At 45.1% G+C, this 23,366-nt stretch overlaps 1 protein-coding gene across 2 annotated transcripts in view; it reads right to left on the bottom strand.

Moving 5' to 3' along the window:
- The window catches only part of hig (hikaru genki), a 171,430-nt gene that overhangs the window by 18,940 nt on the left and 129,124 nt on the right, over window positions 1-23,366 (bottom strand). For both annotated transcript variants that reach the window (XM_071695544.1, XM_071695545.1), the window contains exon 5: window positions 9,794-9,928. In XM_071695544.1, coding sequence (XP_071551645.1) covers window positions 9,794-9,928 — 135 coding nt within the window. The remainder of the gene's footprint in view (window positions 1-9,793; window positions 9,929-23,366) is intronic.

Genomic DNA, 23,366 nt, shown 5'->3' with positions numbered 1-23,366 from the left:
GTACTACAGAAGGCAACGAGATCTGTGAATCCTAGAAAGAGAAAAGTTCTCATAACAGGAAAAAATTAGTTTGTAAAAAACTTACCAAAAATACCCATAATCTCATGGTATTAATATGTCCCTTAGTATACAGGGGTCAGAGTGGTTCTTGCATCACTAATAAAATTTTAGCTTTCCGTAAAAATATGAAAACAGGAAAAAAAAAAACATGATACACCACTTTGGACGCACTGGTCATGTAATACTTCAATATGACAAAATGAAGACATGAAATTATTCCAGAGAAAACCGGACTGAAAGAGGAGACGGAGTTGTAGCCACTAAACTGGAAAAGTGGAATACCATAATTACAGTTTGAATCACTGTTACAGGAGGTTTATGGTACACGGCAGCCGCTGGCAGAGGGTAGAAAGTTAGGTAAGAGAGAAATAGGATTCTAGTAAAGATGGCAGAGAGTTCAAAAAAAACGTAGACACTTACTTCAGTGACACATGTAGGTGCTAGAAAAGTCAGACAGCGGGAAAGGGCGATCAAGTATGAGGTATATATATATATATATATATATATATATATATATATATATATATATATATATATATATATATATATATATATATTCCTATGAGTCCACGGGGAAAATGAAACACGAAAAGTTCCCAAGTGCACTTTCGTGTAATAATCACATCATCAGGGGAGACACAAGAGAGAAATATAACAGACATGTGATTGTGTGTGTGTGTGTGTGTGTGTGTGTGTGTGTGTGTGTGTGTGTGTGTGTGTGTGTGTTTGTGTGTGTGTGTGTGTGTGTATGTAAAGTAGGAATGAATACATCAAGATAAGGAAGGAGAAGCAAACAAATTTCAGAAAAAGACGACGTTGTAGACAAGGCAAATAAAATCCAAAACCGTCCCAGAGATTTATTAGGAGCACAGTGTCAAAGATCAACCAATCAGACTAATGGATTCAGTGGGAAGGATTGCTAAAGGAGACGAGTAAAATGCTGCAGAGTGAACGGCAAGTTCCAAGATTGCATTCGCAGGGTAGGACACCCATGAGATAGGATGGGGAAGAGGACCTATAAAAAACACTGATATTGTTGAAAAATCCTGAGGCTATTAAAGGATCTTGATCCTTTGTATGATATCAGAGAAGCTATTCTAATTACCAAACTGAGGAGCAAGATGGGTACAGAGATAACAGGTCGTGCAGAATACGGCTTTTAGACTTCTACGAGAGAGTGAGCTCTGTTTTAGTCACAAGAGATGGATAGGTGGATCGTATGTTCTTGATCTTCCAGATAATATTTGACACTGACCTACCGAAAAAGCTTGGTAAATAAGTTTAATTTTCAGGCGGGCGTAAAGAAGAGACCCACTTGGTAGATAAAGAATTACATGAAAGGAAGGAAACGAGGACGCATTTCATGTCTTCCAAGCGAGTCAAGGTGACCAGTGGCGTGCCTGAGGGACTGGTCGTAGGGCTGGTGTTGTTCTTGGATATATGGAGCGGGTGACAAAAAGGAAGTATGCGCCAAAAGTGGAGGGGACAAGGAGATGGGAGAGACTGTACCGGAGATGGAAGGGTGGAGTGAGGAAGTGCTTAGGGGGAGCATGAACATGCAGGAGGGTGTAAGGCGTGCACGGGATAGAGTAAATCGGAGCGATGTGGTGTACACGGGATGATGTGCTGTTACTGGACTGAACTAGGGTTTGTGAAGCAGCCAGGGGAAACCATAGAAAGATCTGCGAGGCTTTGTTGTACATAGGGGCTGCGGTTTCGGTGCATTATACATGACAACTAGAGAATGGATGTGAACGAATGATACAATTATCTTTTTGCCTGTTCCTGGGAACATCGAGCAAGTATAGAATATCACATCATTACACATCATCACACGACAAAAGACATTACCAAAAGACCACCACACAACACCATACATCATCAAATGCTTCTACATACCACTACATACATCACCATACACTATAACATATTACCACACACACACACACACACACACACACACACACACACACACACACACACGACCAATTAGTCCTAAGCATCACCAAACACTACCACATATCAACATACGACACCAATCACCACCACATCCATGGCACCATACATCAGTGCCCACTATCACACACCACCATACGCCACCTCATCACCACACGCTCCAATAAAATATCATACATCATTATACATCTCCACACACCACCTCAAGCTGCAATACATCACCACACACAACCACACATGACAGTACAACACTACGCAAAACCAAACATCACCACGCCACCACACATCACAATACACAATCATACGTCACCTCGCTACATCACACACAACTACACATCACAATACACTACCATATGAAGCCATACAATCACTACACATCACCAAACATCAGTATAAACGACCACATACCAACACACAAGCAGAAACTTCCACACATTAGCAAGCATGAGCAAACATCACCTTACCCTACCACACAACACCAAACACTGCCATACATCAGCACGCACAACCAGTACACCCACACCACCACCCTTTACCACATATCACTCAACATCACCACACGCCACCACACACTCCCACAGACCACAAAACGTCACCGAATCACATCACATACCATTAAATAATCACCAAACCTTACCCCTCATTACCACACACCATTACACCTCACCAAGTACCACCACACATCGCTGCACTCTACTACGTACTACATCACCACACTCACCACTACGGATCACCACGTGCCACTACACATCCCCATGTACCACCACACATTACCACACATCATCAGACACCATTACACATCACCATATGTCATTAAAACATCACAACACATCACTACCCTATACCACAGCACACCAGCATACACCACTAAACGCTACCACACATCACTGCACACCATCACATGCCACCACATATCACCACACATCATAACACTTCACCACATATCATACATACTGCCTTAAATCACCACACACCACTCCATACCACCACACATTATCAGACACCAACACACCTCACTATACACCACTACAGACTCCCCAAACAACACGCACCACATACCACTGACACCCACCACCCACAACCATACATAACCACATACCACTGACGCACCACCACCCACAACCATACATAACCACATACCACTGATGCCCCACCACCCACAACCATACATAACCACATACCACTGACGCCCAACCACCCACAACTATGCATAACCACATACCACTGACGCACCACCACCCACAACCATACATAACCACATACCACTGACGCCCAACCACCCACAACTATGCATAACCACATACCACTGACGCCCCACCACCCACAACCATACATAACCACATACCACTGACGCCCCACCACCCACAACCATACATAACCACATACCACTGACGCCCCACCACCCACAACCATACATAACCACATACCACTGACGCCCCACCACCCACAACCATACATAACCACATACCACTGACGCCCCACCACCCACAACCATACATAACCTCATACCACTGACGCCCAACCACCCACAACCATACATAACCACATACCACTGACGCCCCACCACCCACAACCATACATAACCACATACCACTGACGCCCAACCACCAACAACCATACATAACCACATACCACTGACGCACTACCACCCACAACCATACATAACCTCATACCATTGACGCCCAACCACCCACAACCATACATAACCACATACCACTGAACACTACCATGTAACACTGTACCGCACCAGACGTCATCACATACCACTAATTTGCAGTCTTCGTAAAATTTAACAGAAGTTTTCGAAATGCTAATTAATTTCGACAAATACAACAAAGGAAAAATCCATCAAGTTAGAGAGATTCATTGACGAAAAATGATGGTACGAAGCTGAAAAGTAATGTAATAGTAACGTTAACTTCGTTTTCTTTTCCTTCTCTAACAGGTGTAAAGTTGTAGAAAATAGGAATAATCTATCACTATACATAGTCAATGTATAGACTTAGAAATATCAAGGCTACAGATAGTGCAGAGACTTCAAAGTATCAAGGATATAAAGAATACAAAGAATGATGAATATCAAGGCTATAGAAAATGGAAAGACTTATGAATATTAATGTTATCAAAAATGAAGACTTATAAATATCATGGCTAATAGACAAATACTTGAATAACATATTCGGTGTCAGTGAACAGAGCTGCTTCACGATATGTATTTATCATCTAACACTTTTCACTTACAATCCAATGTTGCTTTACCTCCCCCGAATCTATCCCAAGCGAAGTCCATTCGTTTAGAGTATGGAACTTTTCCCGTTCACACTTTCCTATGAGATTTCCACGGAAGTATATTTTTTTTGCGCTAATACATAAGTGTTTCTACTCGAACCCTTTTGTCCCAAGCCAGTTGAACTGTCTTGGTCCGAAAGGTGCCTTCCGCTCTACTCTCTTGTTTCTACCTCGTCATGGACCATCTGGTCTCTTGTCGTCTACCATTCCCATGTACACATCACCACGTGTCGCCAAATATCATCACAGCCACCACACATCACCTCATACAACCAAACATTACCACATACCACATCACTACACAACACCAGACTTCACCATCGATCACCACATACTACCATACACCACCACACTACCTCACACAGCACCACCACACAACTGCACACATCACCACACATCATCACTCACCACCACACTACCTCACACAGTACCACACACTACTGCACACATCACCACACATCATCACTCACCACCACACTACCGCACACATTGCCATACCCCACCACGCTACTGCACACATCACCACACATTATCACTCACCACCACACTACTTCACACAGCACCACCACACTACCGCACACATTGCCATACCCCACCACGCTACTGCACAGATCACCACACTTTATCACTCACCACCACACAACTTCACACAGCACCATCCCACATCATCATGGCTGGAGTGAAAAGGATAGAGGCTCATCCAGTCATGGCTTACGTCTCTATCCCAACTATCCCTTTTGTCATCCTTCCTTTCCCCTCCTCATACACTCCCTCCATCTCCCATCCCTTTATTCACTCTCCTCAACCATCTTCTTCCTTGAACAGCTCCCATCCTCCAACCAACCTCCCCCATCCCGCTTTCCCTCCTCTCAGTTATCCCCCAGTGCTCCGCCTCTCACAAGGATCCCTCCCCACCCCCAACAATCCTCACCCATTACGGTTCATGTGGTGGAGGCGCTAATTAACCGACCACAGCGCCACACATCTCGTATTTTCTCGGAAAATGTTCTCGCACATACACCGTTTTTTTCATTCATACTCTCCTCTCACCGAGTTTATATATATATATATATATATATATATATATATATATATATATATATATATATATATATATATATATATATATATATATATATATATAAGGGACCTGGTGCTACCCAAAAGCTTTCTAAAAGCTCCTGCAGACCAAGCTGCGCTACGTGCAGTAGAAGGGGAACGTAAATTTCTTTGGAGTAAGAAGTATTTTGACAACTCCACTCCCAGTGCTGCAGCCTCGTCAGAGGTGACCTTTCGCTTGAGGTGTAACCTTTAGCAGGCAGAATCCTGTAACATCTAACTATATATATATATATATATATATATATATATATATATATATATATATATATATATATATATATATATATATATATATCTTAGATTGGTTTGCCAATTTCACAGCCGGTCGCCACAATAGTCTCACTCAAAATAGCATCACCTACAATGGGGTTCTCCAAGGAGTAGTTTTTCCCTCCAAATCTCTTTAATCTCTTCCATCATGACCTACCATTACCTCAGGCTAGACTCATCCTGGTGGCCCTCTCACATGCTGACGACCTCCCCAATCACAAAACCCTGACAACACAGTAGCAACATCAAACATTCAGCAGTACATTACACGATTGGAACAATGGCTCACCAGACCAGAAAATATCTACATCTCCACAAAAGTGTTTTAATCCCTTTAACTTTTAACCCCAGGTAGACATGAATCCAGCTCGCACCCTCCAGTCACCTGGAATGGAATGCAACTCCAACTGAACCAAACAACAACGATTTTAAGCATCACATACGAGGCACACATGGCATTCGAACCCCACATTAATGACATCAACACAAGATTAACGTACAAACAGATTACCCTCAGAACACTAACTGGCACTAGATTTGGACAAGAAAAGGAATCTCTCTACATCCTCTCTACATACAGTTCATTCGCTCCACTTTAAACTAGACCTCACCTGCCTGGTCTTCCATCCTCTCAAAAGCAAATATAACAAAGCTGGAAACCACACTAAAAACTGCACTCAGAACAAGCACAAGCTGCCTAGTAATCACAAACACCAAATCCCCCCTGATACAGTCTCGCCTCAACATGCTCGGCACTCAAGTTCTATGCATCAGCACTAAACCCCTCGAACCCAAATCACTCTATCACCATCTGTCAACCCCAGGTAGAAATACAAAGCTTACTCCTGCCTCACATTCGGTCATCTTTGTCCAAGATTTCCCTCCCCAAACAAATATAACATTGACGAAACACACACACATCTAAACAACCCGACAGACACAGAATAAAGGACCAACCAACTCAGTCATAAGTTCCAGCTCAACGTACTTATATATCCATTGGAAACTACACTCCCCAGACAAATGCGAGTCACACTCTTCCGCTTACTCTCTCGACAGCACCCGACACTACAGACGCTATTTCATCGTATCCCAAGACCTCTCACGTCCACGATGCAACACCATAAACACCGAGCAACCATCTCATTATTTTGTATGTATTTATCAGGTTTTTTCCCTCCTTTGAGTGTATACACACACACACACACACACACACACACACACACACACGCACACAGAGCAGCCTCCGAGGAGAGGAAGAACACCTGGATTGAGTGTGGGTCGACTGCCCTGCTCAGGATTCGAGCCCAGGCAGACCCATGCTAACTCAGGCATGCACTGTAACAGTGAAAAGAACTTCCCTTGAACATAGACAGATTTCAATTACCCGTTTTAATCTGTTCATTTAAATAATAATTAATATTACTGATGCCGCTATGATCCTCCCCCAGGTTACTGACCATAGTTTAAAATCTTTCCAATGTTGCCATCTAATCATCACCCCGAGGTTGCCATATGATCATCCCAAGGTTGCCATATGATCATCCCAAGGTTGCCATATGATCACCCCGAGGTTGCCATATGATCATCCCAAGGTTGCCATATGATCATCCCAAGGTTGCCATATGATCATCCCAAGGTTGCCATATGATCATCCCGAGGTTGCCATATGATCATCCCGAGGTTGCCATTTAATCATCCCAAGGTTGCCATATGATCATCCCAAGGTTGCCATATGATCATCCCAAGGTTGCCATATGATCATCCCAAGGTTGCCATATGATCATCCCAAGGTTGCCATATGATCATCCCAAGGTTGCTATATGATCATCCCAAGGTTGCCATATGATCATCCCAAGGTTGCCATATGATCATCCCAAGGTTGCCATATGATCATCCCAAGGTTGCCATATGATCATCCCAAGGTTGCCATATGATCATCCCAAGGTTGCCATATGATCATCAACCCTAAGGTTACCAACTGATCATTAACTCCAAAGTTACCATCAAATCATCGCTCCATGGTTGCCATCTAATCATCCACCCTAGGTTATCATCTAATCACCACTCCATGGTTGCCATCTAATCATCAATCTTAAGGTTACCATCTCATCATCAGCCTAAGGTTGTCTCTAATCATCCACCCTAACCATCTAATCATTACTCCAAAGTTGCCATCTAATCACCCACCCCTTTGCAAGGTTGCCATCTAATCATCATCAGGTCTTTCAAGTTGATTCATGTGACGTTATCGCTCTGTGCTCTCTCTCTCTCTCTCTCTCTCTCTCTCTCTCTCTCTCTCTCTCTCTCTCTCTCTCTCTCTCTCTCTCTCTCACCACCTTCCCTCTTTTAAGTCTCTGTCTTTTTCTCTCTTTGTTCTTCCTCTTTTTTTCCCCCCAAGTCATCCTCTTTTCTTGCAACACTTGGCTAAACTTCATTAAGGTATGTCCTGCCATTACTTACGGGGGGTGGGGGGGGAAGGGGTCAGGGGGAGAGTCTCTTGCCCATGGCCACACGCCACATAATTAGACAATAACACTTTCTGTTGCCATTTAGCTGGAGGTAATTGCTCTATCCTCAAACGAAAAAAAAAATTATATTTATATTTTCATTTATAATTATCCCAGGACCAGTTTCTGAGTCCTGGTGTTTACCTAGGACTTCCCAAATGGCCACGCTGGCCTAAGGATGCGCTCTTTCTGTTAGCAGGGAAACGTAGACGCCTTGGGAGCGAGAAGCTCTTTGACGAGACTGGACTCCCTGTGATCCAGCCTCGCCAAAGGTGATTTTTTTTTATCACTCGCGGTGCAATCTTGATCAGGTGCAGTCCGGTAACACACACACAAACACACACACACACACACACACACACACACACACACAGGAGTACAGACACGGTATACAAACAAGAGGCGGGGCAACACAAGTGCACAATTTTCTCCCTGCAACACACCAGTGTTAATCACTTATGGCTTAAAAGTGGATCTAGACAAACTCCAAAGTCGATCCGACTCATGATTGACGAAATTAAACCCGAATGAATAAGTAATGAGCACGGGATACAACGAAGTAAGGCTTAGATACGATCGAACACCATTTAACACGGAAGCCGCGGGAACCTGTGTGTGTGTGTGTGTGTGTATGTGTGTTACACTGAGGGAGGCGACCATCTCACTGTGCTGGCGTGTCACCAACTACCAGCAGTCCAGCAAGCAGGTGTTGCCCCGAGCGCATCATAACCAGCGACTCCTCGTCTACTCAGCTTAGCCTCAGGGGTTGTACTTTCCCTTGCCCGCGTCCAGGTATATCACACACATTCATATAATGTCGGAAACCTCCCCATCTTGACCTGACTGCACTGGGACACAGTTGGGAAACTAAATGTTAAGAAATGGTATTGGGGAAATATAACTTTTTTTTTGAATTAATAACACTCCAGATGTTTTAACAACAACTTGAAGGAACAGCGCACTTGTGTGGCCTTCACAACCAAGAGGCAGCCCGGCTGGGCTTACCTCATGACCGGGGGAGAACAAGCTGAGGGGCGGGTCCTGCCTGCCCGGGAGTGGAAGGGCCGGTGATCGAGCTGGAGGAGGATGTGTGAGAGAGAGAGAGAGAGAGAGAGAGAGAGAGAGAGAGAGAGAGAGAGAGAGAGAGAGAGAGAGAGAGAGAGAGAGAGAGAGAGAGAGGAAACGAACAAAATAGGAAGGCCAGGTGGTAAGTGTTGTGATTCATGCCCCAGGAACGGACGGGGTTAATCAAGGGTTGAGGGGCGCCCCCACCGCTGACGAAGGTGACCGGAAGGCATCCGCCAGTCGTGTAATCATCGGAGCCGGTGTTCGAGGAGTAAACCAGGGAGTGTGAAGGAGTAAGGCACACCTCCCTGACGAGAGAATATGGAGGTGTTTGACTTGAGTGGTTTTCAAGAAGGAAATTGAGGCGGTAATGAGGGGGAAGGCCTTTGACGAGGATGTGGTGGTAATGAAGGGGTAGACTCCTACCTCTGACGAGGATGTGGTGGTGGTGCTGAGGGGGTAGACACCCACCTTCGACGAGGATGTGGAGGTAGTTGTGGTAATGAGGGGTAGACACCCACCTTTGACGAGGATGTGGAGGTAGTTGTCGTGGCCGGTGGGGGCGGTGCAGGTGAAGATGCCAGAGTCGTCCGTCTTGGCGTAGTAGAGTGAGAGGCGGTACCTCAGCTCTCGCTCCAATCGGCTTATGGCCCAGCCTGTGGGGGGGAAGGAGAGGCAGGTCTGGGTTACTGATCTCTCTCTCTCTCTCTCTCTCTCTCTCTCTCTCTCTCTCTCTCTCTCTCTCTCTCTCTCTCTCTCTCTCTCTCTCTCTCTCGGTTAAGATCATGCTACAGATACAAACATAGTGGAGAGCTATGAGCATCGTGGTACGAAGCTGACATGTTAAATAGACATAGACACTGATACCTGTTTCGTTACATCATAATCCTTAGTCAGCGGACGAAAGGCGCTCGTCCACGCGCACAAATACACACACACACACACACACACACACACTAACGCTGTATAACACAGGAGGCTGGATCATCAGACAGGTATAAAGACTCGTCCTAAGGACATAGAATTACCTTAGTGAAGGGAAACAAAAGACGCACGTCACAGGAGCCATCTCCAGACGAATTGGAGCGACAAACAGTGTACCGTAGAACATGGCTCTCAAAACATTAACTTCTTGATCTATGTCAATGACTCGCTGGAATACAGTTGGTCTCATACCTAAACAAGTTTGTCGATGATGGCAAACTCACGAGGGATATAAAGAATAATGAAGATGGCATAAGTTTACAAGGGGACCGAGACATCCTTCAAAGTTGGTTAAATACGAGAGTGATGAGGTCTGCCCTAGGAAACGCGAAATAATGAGGACTGAAACACAGTAGAGAAAGAAAGTCTCGAGAGGAATATTATCTATCAAACAATATCCTTCAGGAATCTGTGTGTGAGAGGGACTTGGGAGTTCACCCTGCGCCCAAAAGAAGCCAACAAATATGGTACCGGAATTACGATGGAGCTGAGTTAAGAGGAAATATTAGAGGACCTCTCATTTGTGCACTATGGCAAACAGAAGAGTAAGGGGTGACCTGATCACAGCTTTTAAACCAATCTGATGATGTCAACAGTGAACTACCAGAGGCCATATTGTATAATTAAGGAAAATACAATTCAGAATAATTATAGAGATATTCTTTTACAGTATAAGAATAGTGAATGAGTGGAATGGATTGAATTATGAGACTGGTCAATATGGACAGCATACACAAGTTTAAAAGTCTGTATGACAGTAGTGAAAGTTAAAAAGTCGCGGCTCCACGAGTGTAGAAATCCCTTCCCGTACAGTTCAGATAAATATCTACACACACACACACACACACACACACACACACACAGTCACACACACACACACACACACACACACACACACACACACACACACATAGCCTCCGTAGTGCAATGCAATCTACCAAGCCCGGATGAGAATTGTCCCGGAGAGGGCAGACACCTTCAGCCAACCCAGCTGGACGTTCATCCTTTCCCTTTGGAGGTGCTGGTCGACTTTTAGAGGAAAACCAGAGACACTGAGGTCAAACGGCCAATAGTGAAGAATCTAGCTGAACCGTGTGTGTGTAGCACCATGTTCGTAAAATCAGTGTAGTAAGGGGTTGATAGGGCGTAAATCACTTGGTTATTCTCTGATGGGATGGTCATACACCTAATAAAGAGAAAAGGATTATGAAATAAGAATCCGCCAATTGAAAGATTTCTCTGGAGGATGAAAAAATGCCAGATTCCGTTTCTCTTTGAAGAGGAAGAAGACTTAAGGTTATGATGAAGACGTAAAGGAGACGACCAGTTAAGACGTAGAGGGCGGGCGACCAGTAAGACGTAGGGAGGGGCGACCAGTTAAGACGTAGGGAGGCACGACCAGTTAAGACGTAGGGAGGGGCGACCAGTTAAGACGTAGGGAGGCACGACCAGTCAAGACGTAGGGAGGCACGACCAGTCAAGACGTAGGGAGGCACGACCAGTCAAGACGTAGGGAGGCGCGACCAGTTAAGACGTAGGGAGGCACGACCAGTTAAGACGTAGGGAGGCACGACCAGTCAAGACGTAGGGAGGCACGACCAGTTAAGACGTAGGGAGGCACGACCAGTTAAGACGTAGGGAGGCACGACCAGTTAAGACGTAAGTTGATGACCAGTTATGGTTTACTTTCGGTTCAGAATTAATAGGAAAGCTACGAAGGAGGGCAGCGAAGAAGATTAACAGGAAAAGATCAGAGGCATTAAATTTGCCCTCCATGGAAGAGAGAAGAGTGAGGGGTGATCTGCATCACAACTCTCAAGTTTCTAAACCATATTGATCACATAAGACAATGAGAAGCTTTTCGAAAGATGCAGGGATCGAACAACCTGAGGACATAAGATGAAATTGAGGAAGAAACTTGTTAAATCAGATGTAAAGAATGATCTTACAGTGTATGAGTTGTGGACGAACGAAACAAGCTGAATATGGACATCGTAAATTCGGACAGCATATCGTATAAAACAACATGGCTGAGGAAGAAAGGTTGAGAATTGGGTCTTACGAGTGTAAAAAACTCCCTCCCCCTTTACAGTAGACATCTGTGTAATAAGCAATTACAAAAACACACACGCAGACAACGGGTGTCGAGAAAGAGCAAGAAAGTCATACAATCAGCAATGAAGTTATAATTAGAATGTGACACGAAGCATGAAGACCAGCCTTTCACAGTGGTGGTAAAACTTCCATAATGAGGAACTTGAACTACACAAAGAAATATGCATGTAAAACTGGAATCCTCACACACGTCATGAAAAAAAAAAAATACTTCGCGGGTCGAGTAATATTTTCTTCTTTTCCTTCTGGTGGGACGCGTACAAGAAAACTTTCTTCGTCAACAGAGTGAAGAATTCACGATGGGAAGAGGCGTGGATAATCCCTTACAACTCAAACGCCAATAATTTTTTTCTTTCTTTCTTCTTCTTTCACTTAACGGTGGGAAGAGATATTGAATGCTTGCACGATGGCCCTCCCTCCCTTCCTCCACCTGGGTAAAGTGATTATGATTTTTGTTGTTGTTGTTGTTGTTGTTGTTGTTGTTGTTGTTGTTGTTGTTGTTGTTGTTGTTGTTGTAGCTATGGACTTGTGGTTGTAAATCTCGATATGCCAACCCTGGTTTAAGGGAAGCGTCAGTAAAATCGAGCAGTTCCCGTTGAACGATCTATATTTTTTTTTTTTCCTTGTGTTCTGTTTTGTCGGTTGGGGTCAATGGCCGGGAAGCCAAGTGGCAGAGCCTGGTAATGAAGGGAATATTTAAAATTTACGTTTGATCATATTCATGGCGGAGGAACCAATTATAATCGTCGGATGCAGACGGTGGGTAAACGGAGTCAATGAGGGAGGTGTAAAAAAGGTAAAAAAAAAAAAAAAAGACTTGGTATTAACATGATATAGAAGTCATGATAACCAAATAGCTTCACAGACGTGTGTACAAAAGTATAAAGAATGAACATTTCAGAACAAAGGAAAACAAAAGATATAAGAAAGAGATGTAAGAAAAAGAATGAGCCGACACAGTAAAGGAACAGCTTCATAAACCTATATGAAGTAAAGTGTAAAATAACGAGCAAATAATTGGGTTCGGTCCGCCGGTTGGAGACGTGGCTGAGAAATGAGAGACGATATGGTGGGAAGTAAGATGAAAAGTTTCATCGAGTTTCCCCTCAGAACAGCGTCTCATCCACCGACGTCAGGTTTACCAAGAAGGTGAACTTCGAGGAAGGTGATGATAACAAGACACGGAACAGAAGACTTAAGCAAGGCGTGGTAATCGTGAGTGAGAGAGGGAAGCATATCTACGTACATGATTACGACCCAAATGTGATATCACTGTTTATGTTCCAAGTGAACAAGATACATTGGATATATTAATGCTCATATATATATATATATATATATATATATATATATATATATATATATATATATATATATATATATATATATATGGCAGTGTTAGGAAGGTAAAAAGACCATACTTCGTTTTACTCTTAAAGAGGAAAGTTTAGAGCCGCCTTTACGGACCAATATCTCTGAGAAAAAGATAAATGTGCAATGCAGCTAGCTGGGGAAAATGTATTTATGACACACTTTAATGCATAATTCAACACCGGGAAGTTGGCATATGGTAACCAAAGTGAGTTTACATGTAAGAACTCGCATCTCGTATCGTAATGAATTACCTCGACTCGAAGAAGTAAGAGAAGGTTGGTAGACCGTCTGAACTGCCGGAAGGCTTTTGATGACGATTTACAGTAAAAAAAAAGAGAGAGAGAGTCGAGTTTCAGAGGAACATACGGCAGAAGGGAAGCCTTCTGCGTTGGAGGGAATCGAGGAGGAGGAAAAAAGGTGTGTAAGGTACTGTTTCAGAGTGAAGGTGAGTACTGCCACACAGGGAGTCCCGCAAGGTTCAGTACTGGGGTCGCTGTTCTTTCTGATTCTAGTTAAAGGTTTACCTGCTGGACTCATGTGTTACTGAAACGTGATGACAGGCTCATGGCCAGGGTAGAGGGCATTCAGGAGTGCAGATTCTTTTGAAGGAATCTGGAGAATCTATGTCGCCCGATGGGTTATTTGCTAACGTAGTTGAATCCTTTCATTAAAGATGTTGAAGATGGGGATGAGATGCGATTGAATAACCAACTAAACATATCAGGGGGATTTTTTTTTGATGGATCTGTATAAGAACACACACACCAAACACACACACACACATACACACACACATACACACCTTTTTGAGGGTGTGATGTGGTAGTTCTTGAACCCATACGCACTCGCCCTTGTCAATTACATCCAAGATATATCGCGCGGGGTATCATTCACCTCGCTCCTCTCAGAGAGATACACCAGTGAGCCACATCAGGTTACCTGAGAGTCAGGTATCCACGAGCCAAGTCACTGCTGTGTCATTGAACTGGCATGGCTGACCGGTATCAGTCACGTCAGCCAGTGTCACTCGTCAGTCACACACACACACACACACACTCTCTAATCAGTTCACCCACCCACCCACTGACGACCCCCAACATCTAGTGGCAGACTGTCAAGACACAGAGGCCGGTTGTCGATTCTGCAGGGCATGATTGCAGACTGAACTGAAGCACTAAGTGTGAATGACCAATGATACTTATGGGAAAATGACGTGAGAATCATCAAGGATTCCTGCCTGTCACCGACTCTTTCTATAATGAACTGTTAAGCCAGCACCCAGCAGACGTGCCTTTAAGCCAGCACCCAGCAGACGTGCCTTTAAGCCAGCGCCCAGCTGACGTTCCTTTAAGCCAGCACCCAGCAGACGTGCCTTTAAGCCAGCACCCAGCAGGCGTGCCTTTAAGCCAGCGCCCAGCAGACGTGCCTTTAAGTCAGCGCCCAGCAGACGTGCCTTTAAGCCAGCACCCAGCAGACGTGTCTTTAAGCCAGCGCCCAGCTGACGTGCCTTTAAGCCAGCGCCCAGCTGACGTGCCTTTAAGCCAGCACCCAGCAGACGTGCCATGGGTTCCTCCCCACATAAAAGACATGTCTCGTAAGGAACAAGACCTGACACTCCATCACAACCATAGCATCTACAAGGCCCTCAAGTCAGAAAGTAATCCGTGCCAACCTACAACGGAAAAAGATATGCGATTTGAGCAAGCAGACTCCCTCCCTCTGTGCCTTACGTTAATCACTTCTTCAGTAAAGGAGCTGGATTTATGAACAAACTCTTCGCCACCACCAGCCAGAGATTTCTCCACCTTGACACCAGCTGTCTCGCAACCGTCACTCTAAGACTCCTTCACCTCAGACTCACTATATGAATTCTTAGAGTCGCCCAGACGGCAACAGAACCTCGAGGGTAAAACGCTGTACTGCCGTATACCCAGCGGCTTGTCTATCAAACTCTACAGTGAGTTCTACCCTGAGGTAGTTAGTTTAACAGTCTCCTGTGTGTCCCTAAGGACGGTAGACAGTAAGCTGGAGGGAAGACGTCAGTAGCAATACTAACCTTCCTCCTATCGTCTCTATATTCTTCGACGACTCAAGTCTCTTGGTAGGACTCCATAAACTTAAGTACATCAATGCAACTCTCACTTTTCCCATACATGCCTTTGCCTTCCCTCCGTCCGATCTTCCTCCTTATCCACTAGAGAACAGGAACCACTACATAAACGTGTAGAAACGGGCATGTAAGATCATTCTCGGTCCTCCCCTCCTCCCCTTTTACACCACCCTAAAAGAAGTTTTCAGCACACTGACCCTCCCAACTCTTTCCAAACATCGTCGAAACTTCACCCGACAGGTGTGGATTAAGCTAGTTGCACCATCCTCGCACTATCGCCTCCTGCCACCAGAGATCACGTATCACAACCCCACCGAAACCACCCCAGCTGGTACAGAGGAGCAACGAGACGACTGCCATCGTGAGCTCACGTATTTGCTTCATCCTCCGTACTGTAGACATCGCCTCCACGGGTGTGTGGGTGGGTGTGGCTGTGATCACAGCGTCTGTGCTCAAAATGAAATGAAATGTCCCCGTGTGAGGAAATCTGGGAATATAAGACCTGCAGTGATTGAGTGTCGGCAATAGCACGGCTCTTCCACCAGGGACAACATTAATTAACACACCCACACACACACACACACACACACACACACACACACACACACACCTCGTATAAATAATTGCACCCTGGCTAGGGAGTAAAGAATTGCGCAATAAATTACCTCGGTCGGGATGAGTTTGTCTGTGATATAATATATTCGCAACTATTAATTAGCGGAATAAAATGCTGCCGGCGTGAAACGAAATGGAAATACCCGGTATACAATTTCTCTCACGTCTATAACACAAGCGCGGGACATTAATTTGAGCAAATTTACGTCCTGGAGGTCTTGACAACACAAGGAGAGGGGAGAGAAGGAGAGAGAACAGGGCTGTGTGTTTTAGGTGGTATCTTGCTGGGGGATGGAGAACAGTGGTGTGTGTGTGTGTGTGTGTGTGTGTGTCACCTGGTACCTAGCATTAGAACAGAAAACAGCGGGTGTGTACCTTAGCTTGTATCTAGCAAGTGGGGTGAGAGGAGGAGGAGGAGGAGGAGGAGGAATGGGAGGAGGAAGGGCAATTAGTGGAACACGCAGGTAACACCAGGATGCTGGATGAAACACAGGGGTCTTTGCCCCATGTTGGCTACACTGGCCTCTTGACTCAGACAACTATTCGTGATGAGCAAAGTTTGGGTGATGGACGTCACCCCCGTCCCTCCCTTAATGCCGCGTATCACAGACCAGGTCCAGCGAACACCATCGACCCCAAGCACCAACCAAGCAACCACAATGAACCAACCAAAACCCAGCAAACACACGAAGAACAGCATCCACAGAGGGTATGAACACTTCCACCCGTGGAACATTAACGATATTAAGGGACACAGTTCACGTCCGGGAGCAATGACTACAACCACACACACACAAAAAAGCTGTGGGAAACAACAGAAAATTAGAACAGTCAGAGAGAGAGAGAGAGAGAGAGAGAGAGAGAGAGAGAGAGAGAGAGAGAGAGAGAGAGAGAGAGAGAGAGAGAGTAGCAAACTCATAGATGATAGGAAGCATAAGCAATACTTGCATATACATATATATATATATATATATATATATATATATATATATAGGGGAGAAAGAATACTTCCCACGTATTCCCTGCGTGTCGTAGAAGGCGACTAAAAGGGGAGGGAGCGGGGGGCTGGAAATCCTCCCCTCTCGCTTTTTTTAATTTTCCAAAAGAAGGAACAGAGGGGGCCAGGTGAGGATATTCCAAAAAAGGCCCAGTCCTCTGTTCTTAACGCTACCTCGCTGACGCGGGAAATGGCGAATAGTTTAAAAGAAAAAAGATATATATATATATATATATATATATATATATATATATATATATATATATATATATATATATATATATATATATATAGAGTGATGGCAGAGGTGAAGGAAACTGGGTTATAGTGCTGGTAAATACCGTTTACTATACCTGGAGATAAAGATTCTGGCGCTAGGATACAGTAGGGATTGTACCGAGAAATAATGGTCGTGGTGCTGGGAAATAATGGCTATCGCACTGGGAAATAATGGAGATCGTACCTGGAAATGATGACTCTCATGTGCGAGAAAATGATGAAGGTGTGGAGAATATAATAGTTCTGATGTGTAGGAAAATGACAAAGATGTAGGGGATATAATGGGTGGGCATGTGCAGGAAGATGATGGACCATCAGGGGAAACAATGGTTCAGAAGTGTGATGGGGCTGGCTTAGAGAGAGAGAGAGAGAGAGAGAGAGAGAGAGAGAGAGAGAGAGAGAGAGAGAGAGAGAGAGAGAGAGGAGAGGAGAGGAGAGAGAGGAGAGGAGAGGAGAGGAGAGGAGAGAGAGAGAGGAGGAACTTGACAGAGCAAACTGCAGATGGCCTATTGGCCCACGCGAGACATCCCTTGTTTACACACGACCATTATCAGTCATGCATCTACGCTGCCTTTGTGTGCATCTGCCCAGAGTTTCGTGTTTATGACCTCACTTCCCAACTTGTTCCATTCATCTCCAACTTCCCGTTCCCTAACAGTGTTTACTCATTTCTTCCCTCGACTTTAGATTTCCTTTACATGAATTCATTGTGGGATGAATTCCCTGTCGTGTTCGTATATTTTTCGTGTTCTGTGTATTTGATTCTCATATATTCTTCATTCATCACGTGTGTATACGTCTTTCGTCTCGCCCCAGACTCTGCACTGCTCTAGGGAACAGCTCTTCTGGTTCTTTTTAATGTCTTCACACTGAAGGCGGCCGCCACCCCAAGAGGCCTAGCATTAATTTCGTCATCCTTGACTGTACGTCCTCCGGGGGATTTATATTCACTCTGTAATGACGAATTTGAGACATAAATAATAGAGGCGCAGAGGGTGAGGGAGAGGTTCATCACGGTTCATCATTAGGATTACATCTGTCTAGCTGGACGGTGGGTGGGTCCCAGTTCGCACTTGAAGGGTTGAGGGTACCATTAGTGGCAGCCTGGGGGAACACTGCTGGTCAGTGGCAGCCTGGGGGAACACTGCTGGCCAGTGACAGCCTGGGGGAACACTGCTGGTCAGTGGCAGCCTGGGGGAACACTGCTGGTCAAGAGCAGTCTGGGGGAACACTGCTGGTCAGTGACAGCCTGGGGGACACTGCTGGTCAGTGACAGCCTGGGGAACACTGCTGGCCAGTGACAGCCTGGGGGAACACTGCTGGCCAGTGACAGCCTGGGGGAACACTGCTGGCCAGTGGCAGCCTGGGGGAACACTACTGGCCAGTGACAGTCTGGGGGAACACTGCTGGTCAGTGACAGCCTGGGGGACACTGCTGGCCAGTGGTAGCCTGGGGGAACACTGCTGGACAGTGGCAGCCTGGGGGAACACTGCTGGCCAGTAGCAGCCTGGGGGACACTGCTGGACAGTGGTAGCCTGGGGGAACACTGCTGGTTAGCAGTTGCCTGAGGGACACTGATAAATATTGCAGAGTTCATCATCAATGATTCACTGTGTAATATCTATGAGACTAGTTATAAATTACAGTATCACACCATTTTCTTGAATTACCTTTTAATCTAGCTAGATAGTCTTTCTTTTTTTACAATATTCAACCTAAAGATTCAATTGTGAGCAAAAAAAATGAGTATTACCCTATTGTGATAACTTGCTTAATGTTCCTGTTTTGTTATAAACTTTTCATATGAATGCCATCTTCAGCAACGATATAATATGGATAAGACTTTCGGCAAGATTTATATCGGTCAAACCAATAAGGCTTTCAATATAAGGATTTATAACATGAAAATAGTATCATGTATGGCCAGGAATCTAGTGCATGATTTGTCTACCATAAAGACTTAAGGGCATTAAATTGATTGGAACAGTGTTAAAGTTATCACATACAGTATCACCTCAGTAATGGAAAGAAATATTGTTGAATCGTCTTTTATCAAACATAGCAGAAATACTAATAGGAATCAAAATGTTCGTTTATATCAATGACATAACTTTATATCGGAAAAATTCTAAATATTTCCCCCCCTCAGAACATAGGTTAAAGGTTAACCTGAGTTTGCAACTTGTTAGAGGTGAGGTCGTCGAGTGTAACCTGTGCCCAGATCCCTTCACCTGTTTCGTAATTCATTTCCTGGTCCAGCCCCGGGGCTGCTGGTAGATTACATTCTGGCTTTCTTTATCTATTTTCAGTCCTAACGATGTAATTATACGAAAGCGCTTGACACTCCGTATTTTTCGTTTTCTTGTGGTTTTACCTGCATCTTATGTACAATATATATATATATATATATATATATATATATATATATATATATATATATATATATATATATATATATATATATATATATATATATATATTTACATACATAAGACAAATTAAGATACAGTGAGTGTTACAGTTAGTCATAAAAAGCACAGAACATTACTATGGCCCTATTGTAATGGTATAATTCTTAGGATGAGACACACCAAGTTAGCTTACTATTCTACCCTCCCCCAGCTAAGCACAGGCCTCTCGTCTTTAGCTGACTAACCCCCACGCTAACATTAGCCTTCCCTTCTTTCCTCCCCCTTAACTAAACGCAGGCCTCTCGTCTTTAGCTGACCAACCCCCACGCTAACATTAGCCTTCCCTTCTTTCCTCCCCCTTAACTAAACGCAGGCCTCTCGTCTTTAGCCGACCAGCCCCACGCTAACCTTACCCCTCCCCCCTCCCACCCCCACAGGCTAAACACAGACCTCTCATTCGTCTTTAGCTGACCAGCCCCAGGCTAACTGCGTCCATAAGCAGAGTCCGTTCTTATACACACAACTCAAGAGAGCCAGGGTGTGGGCTGTGATGGACAATACGACCCATAACGAGAGATCTTGTGGATGGAGGATACTTTAGAAGTGACTGTTACCCGGGGACAACAGCTGAGCCGGCCTACCCAGGAGGTGTCAGACGGCCCTCTTAAGATGAACAAGAAGTATAAAACTCCAGCAGGATTTACGGTCAGGTTAGCATGCCGGAGTGGGTAGTGTCCTCCAGATAACCAATGAGGAAGCCCAGGAGGAGGAGAGAGAGAGGACAAGGTGCCCTTCATCAAGGTTGGTTACGCTGAGCTGGTTACACACACGAGGTTAATATACTGTGTGAAAGGGAGACGCAGAAAAACGTCCACATATTTACATATGTAAAAGGTACTGGCTCAGCTCAGTGTTTACGTATGGGGGTGAGGTATGAGGTATTCGCCATGTGTCCAGGTGTGGGTTTAATGGATTGTATGCTTGAGTGGCATAAAGGGGGAGAGCCAATGACAAGAGCTAACGGGGAAGTCAACTAAGGGCATAACACACTGTTTCCGTAAGGCATGTAAAGGAGCTAGAGATGGAAATGGCCAGCACACACACACACACACACACACACACACACATGCATATATATATATATATATATATATATATATATATATATATATATATATATATATATATATATATATATATATATATATATATATATATATATATATATTATACATCTGGGAATCAGGCATTCATAATGTAAAAACGACTATTTGTCCAGCAGCAAACGAGGCCCCACCAAGGACATTCCCTCCTTATGGACAGCACATAAATACGTTATCGCTACAAATGGAACTGTATTGTCAGATGAATAAAACGTACCAACTGTACTCTCTCGTGAAAGTATAATGATGGGGTAAAGGAGAACTGCCGGTAGGGGGTCGCAACCCTCTCCCGGCCGGGGTGACCCCGTGGTTGTCAGTTGAGTCTTCGACACTTTCCTGGCTGGACAGTGACCCCTTGGTGGCCAGCTGAGGCTCCAACACCCCTCCTTCCATCCCCTCTGGCAGTTGATGACACATGGGAGTCTGTCTGGGTTCAAGGGAGAGTAATTCCAGTGGACTATGGATCCCTCACAGGTGGGGTGTCGGTAGGGGACACAAACAGGTGGCTCTAACGATGACCACGAACTCGACCACAGTAACCCGAACACGGCCACCCGACTCCCATACTGGATCAGCAAAATGACGAACCCATCGTCAGTGAGAGGAGGGAGGCAGGGTGAGGCACGGTGATGCAGGGAGTGACACTTGGCAGGAGGACACTAACGCAGGATGGGTCCTGGGGCCAAGGGTAGTGTCCTTAAGGAATTACGGAAGCACTAGCGAGTTGAGACCAAAACGAAGAAGCAGAGAGATAGGGATGACGGTCAGTCGAATGCAGGAGGGACGCTAGTGCCAAGGTACGGTAACCGATCCATAAGGAATGTATGCAGGCCCGTCAGACCAAGGCGGATGTGAAGAGGTAGAGTGACAAGGGTGATCCCGGCCGTATGAATACCAGAGATCGCTAGTGTTACGATGACTAGCCTTAAGGGAATGCTGTCAAACACGATTCGTCCCGACTGAATTAAAAGCTGATCATGTTATCATTTTGGCCACTGCTCTCAAGAGATATTCGCCTATGTCCCTACTACCAAGATCCGGACCTTAGGCAAGCGTTTGGTTGCTGCTTCCTATAGTTTGTGTGGAGAGCAGCAACTCCAAGGCTGGCCGTTATGATACTTCCTCCTCCTCCTTCCCCTCGAACTGCTAATCCATGGAATTCTCTTCCTCTCTTCGTCGTTCTCTCTTCGTATAACCTCTGTACTCTTAATGCTTACAAACATCTACGGGACCCTAATTCATTTCTGTATACATTTCTTTCTCTTACTCCTTTTCCTTTCGTCAATGATTCCCATGACAGGACTTACGTGGTTTGTCTGAGCCGTGGCAGTCGCTCTGAAGAAAAAAGGTCAGAAAAAAGGGCGATGGTGACATAAGGGAGGCCATGAGGATCTAGGAGAATACCACAGCCTTTATCGCTGTCGAATCTAAATGGTGTCTCTGGGCAGCTGCGTGTGGTGGGCTAGGCTTGCCAGCTCTTGCAGTTGTCATGGGTTGAGGGGCGTGACGTACAGTACCACATAAGCTGGCAGCAGCCCAGCTGGAGGGATCAGCATGAGGGCAACACGTGTGTAGGAGAGGTCAGCGGTCGGAGTTAATACCTCAGTGGCGTTAAGGTTAAGCTGGAAGGGCCGGATTACAGCGGCTCTGGGTACACTAATAACTTCCAGAAGGTCTGTTTACCAACGATACTGGACCACGTGGTCGTTATGATGGTTAGGATCTCTGACGACAGCTTCTTTTTCTGCTTCTGAAAAAAAAAGGAAGACGTATTCTGGGTCTCTTTGACCCGTCCTGCTCATCTATGTTACTCCGACGTTGCTGTAGTGTTTCCCCGCCGCAGGTATGACGCCGTCACATGTTGGGAACACTGGAATCTTAGGTATTAATAATGGTCGTTGATTCTGTCTCTTCTGAAGTTCAGTCCAGACGAATATGGTCTATTAGACAGGAGAGGTCACGCTGGCGGGAGGAGTAGGTGGTGGTCATCGTGGCGTGCAAACTGGCCAAGATCAGGGGCAGCGCAGGAGGAGGTGGCCAGGTAGG

The sequence above is a fragment of the Panulirus ornatus genome, chromosome 58 (genome assembly GCF_036320965.1).
Source record: "Panulirus ornatus isolate Po-2019 chromosome 58, ASM3632096v1, whole genome shotgun sequence".
NCBI classification, from domain to species: Eukaryota; Metazoa; Arthropoda; class Malacostraca; order Decapoda; family Palinuridae; genus Panulirus; species Panulirus ornatus.
Note: the sequence above shows the minus strand (reverse complement) of the source record. Positions and strands in the feature narration are given on the sequence as shown.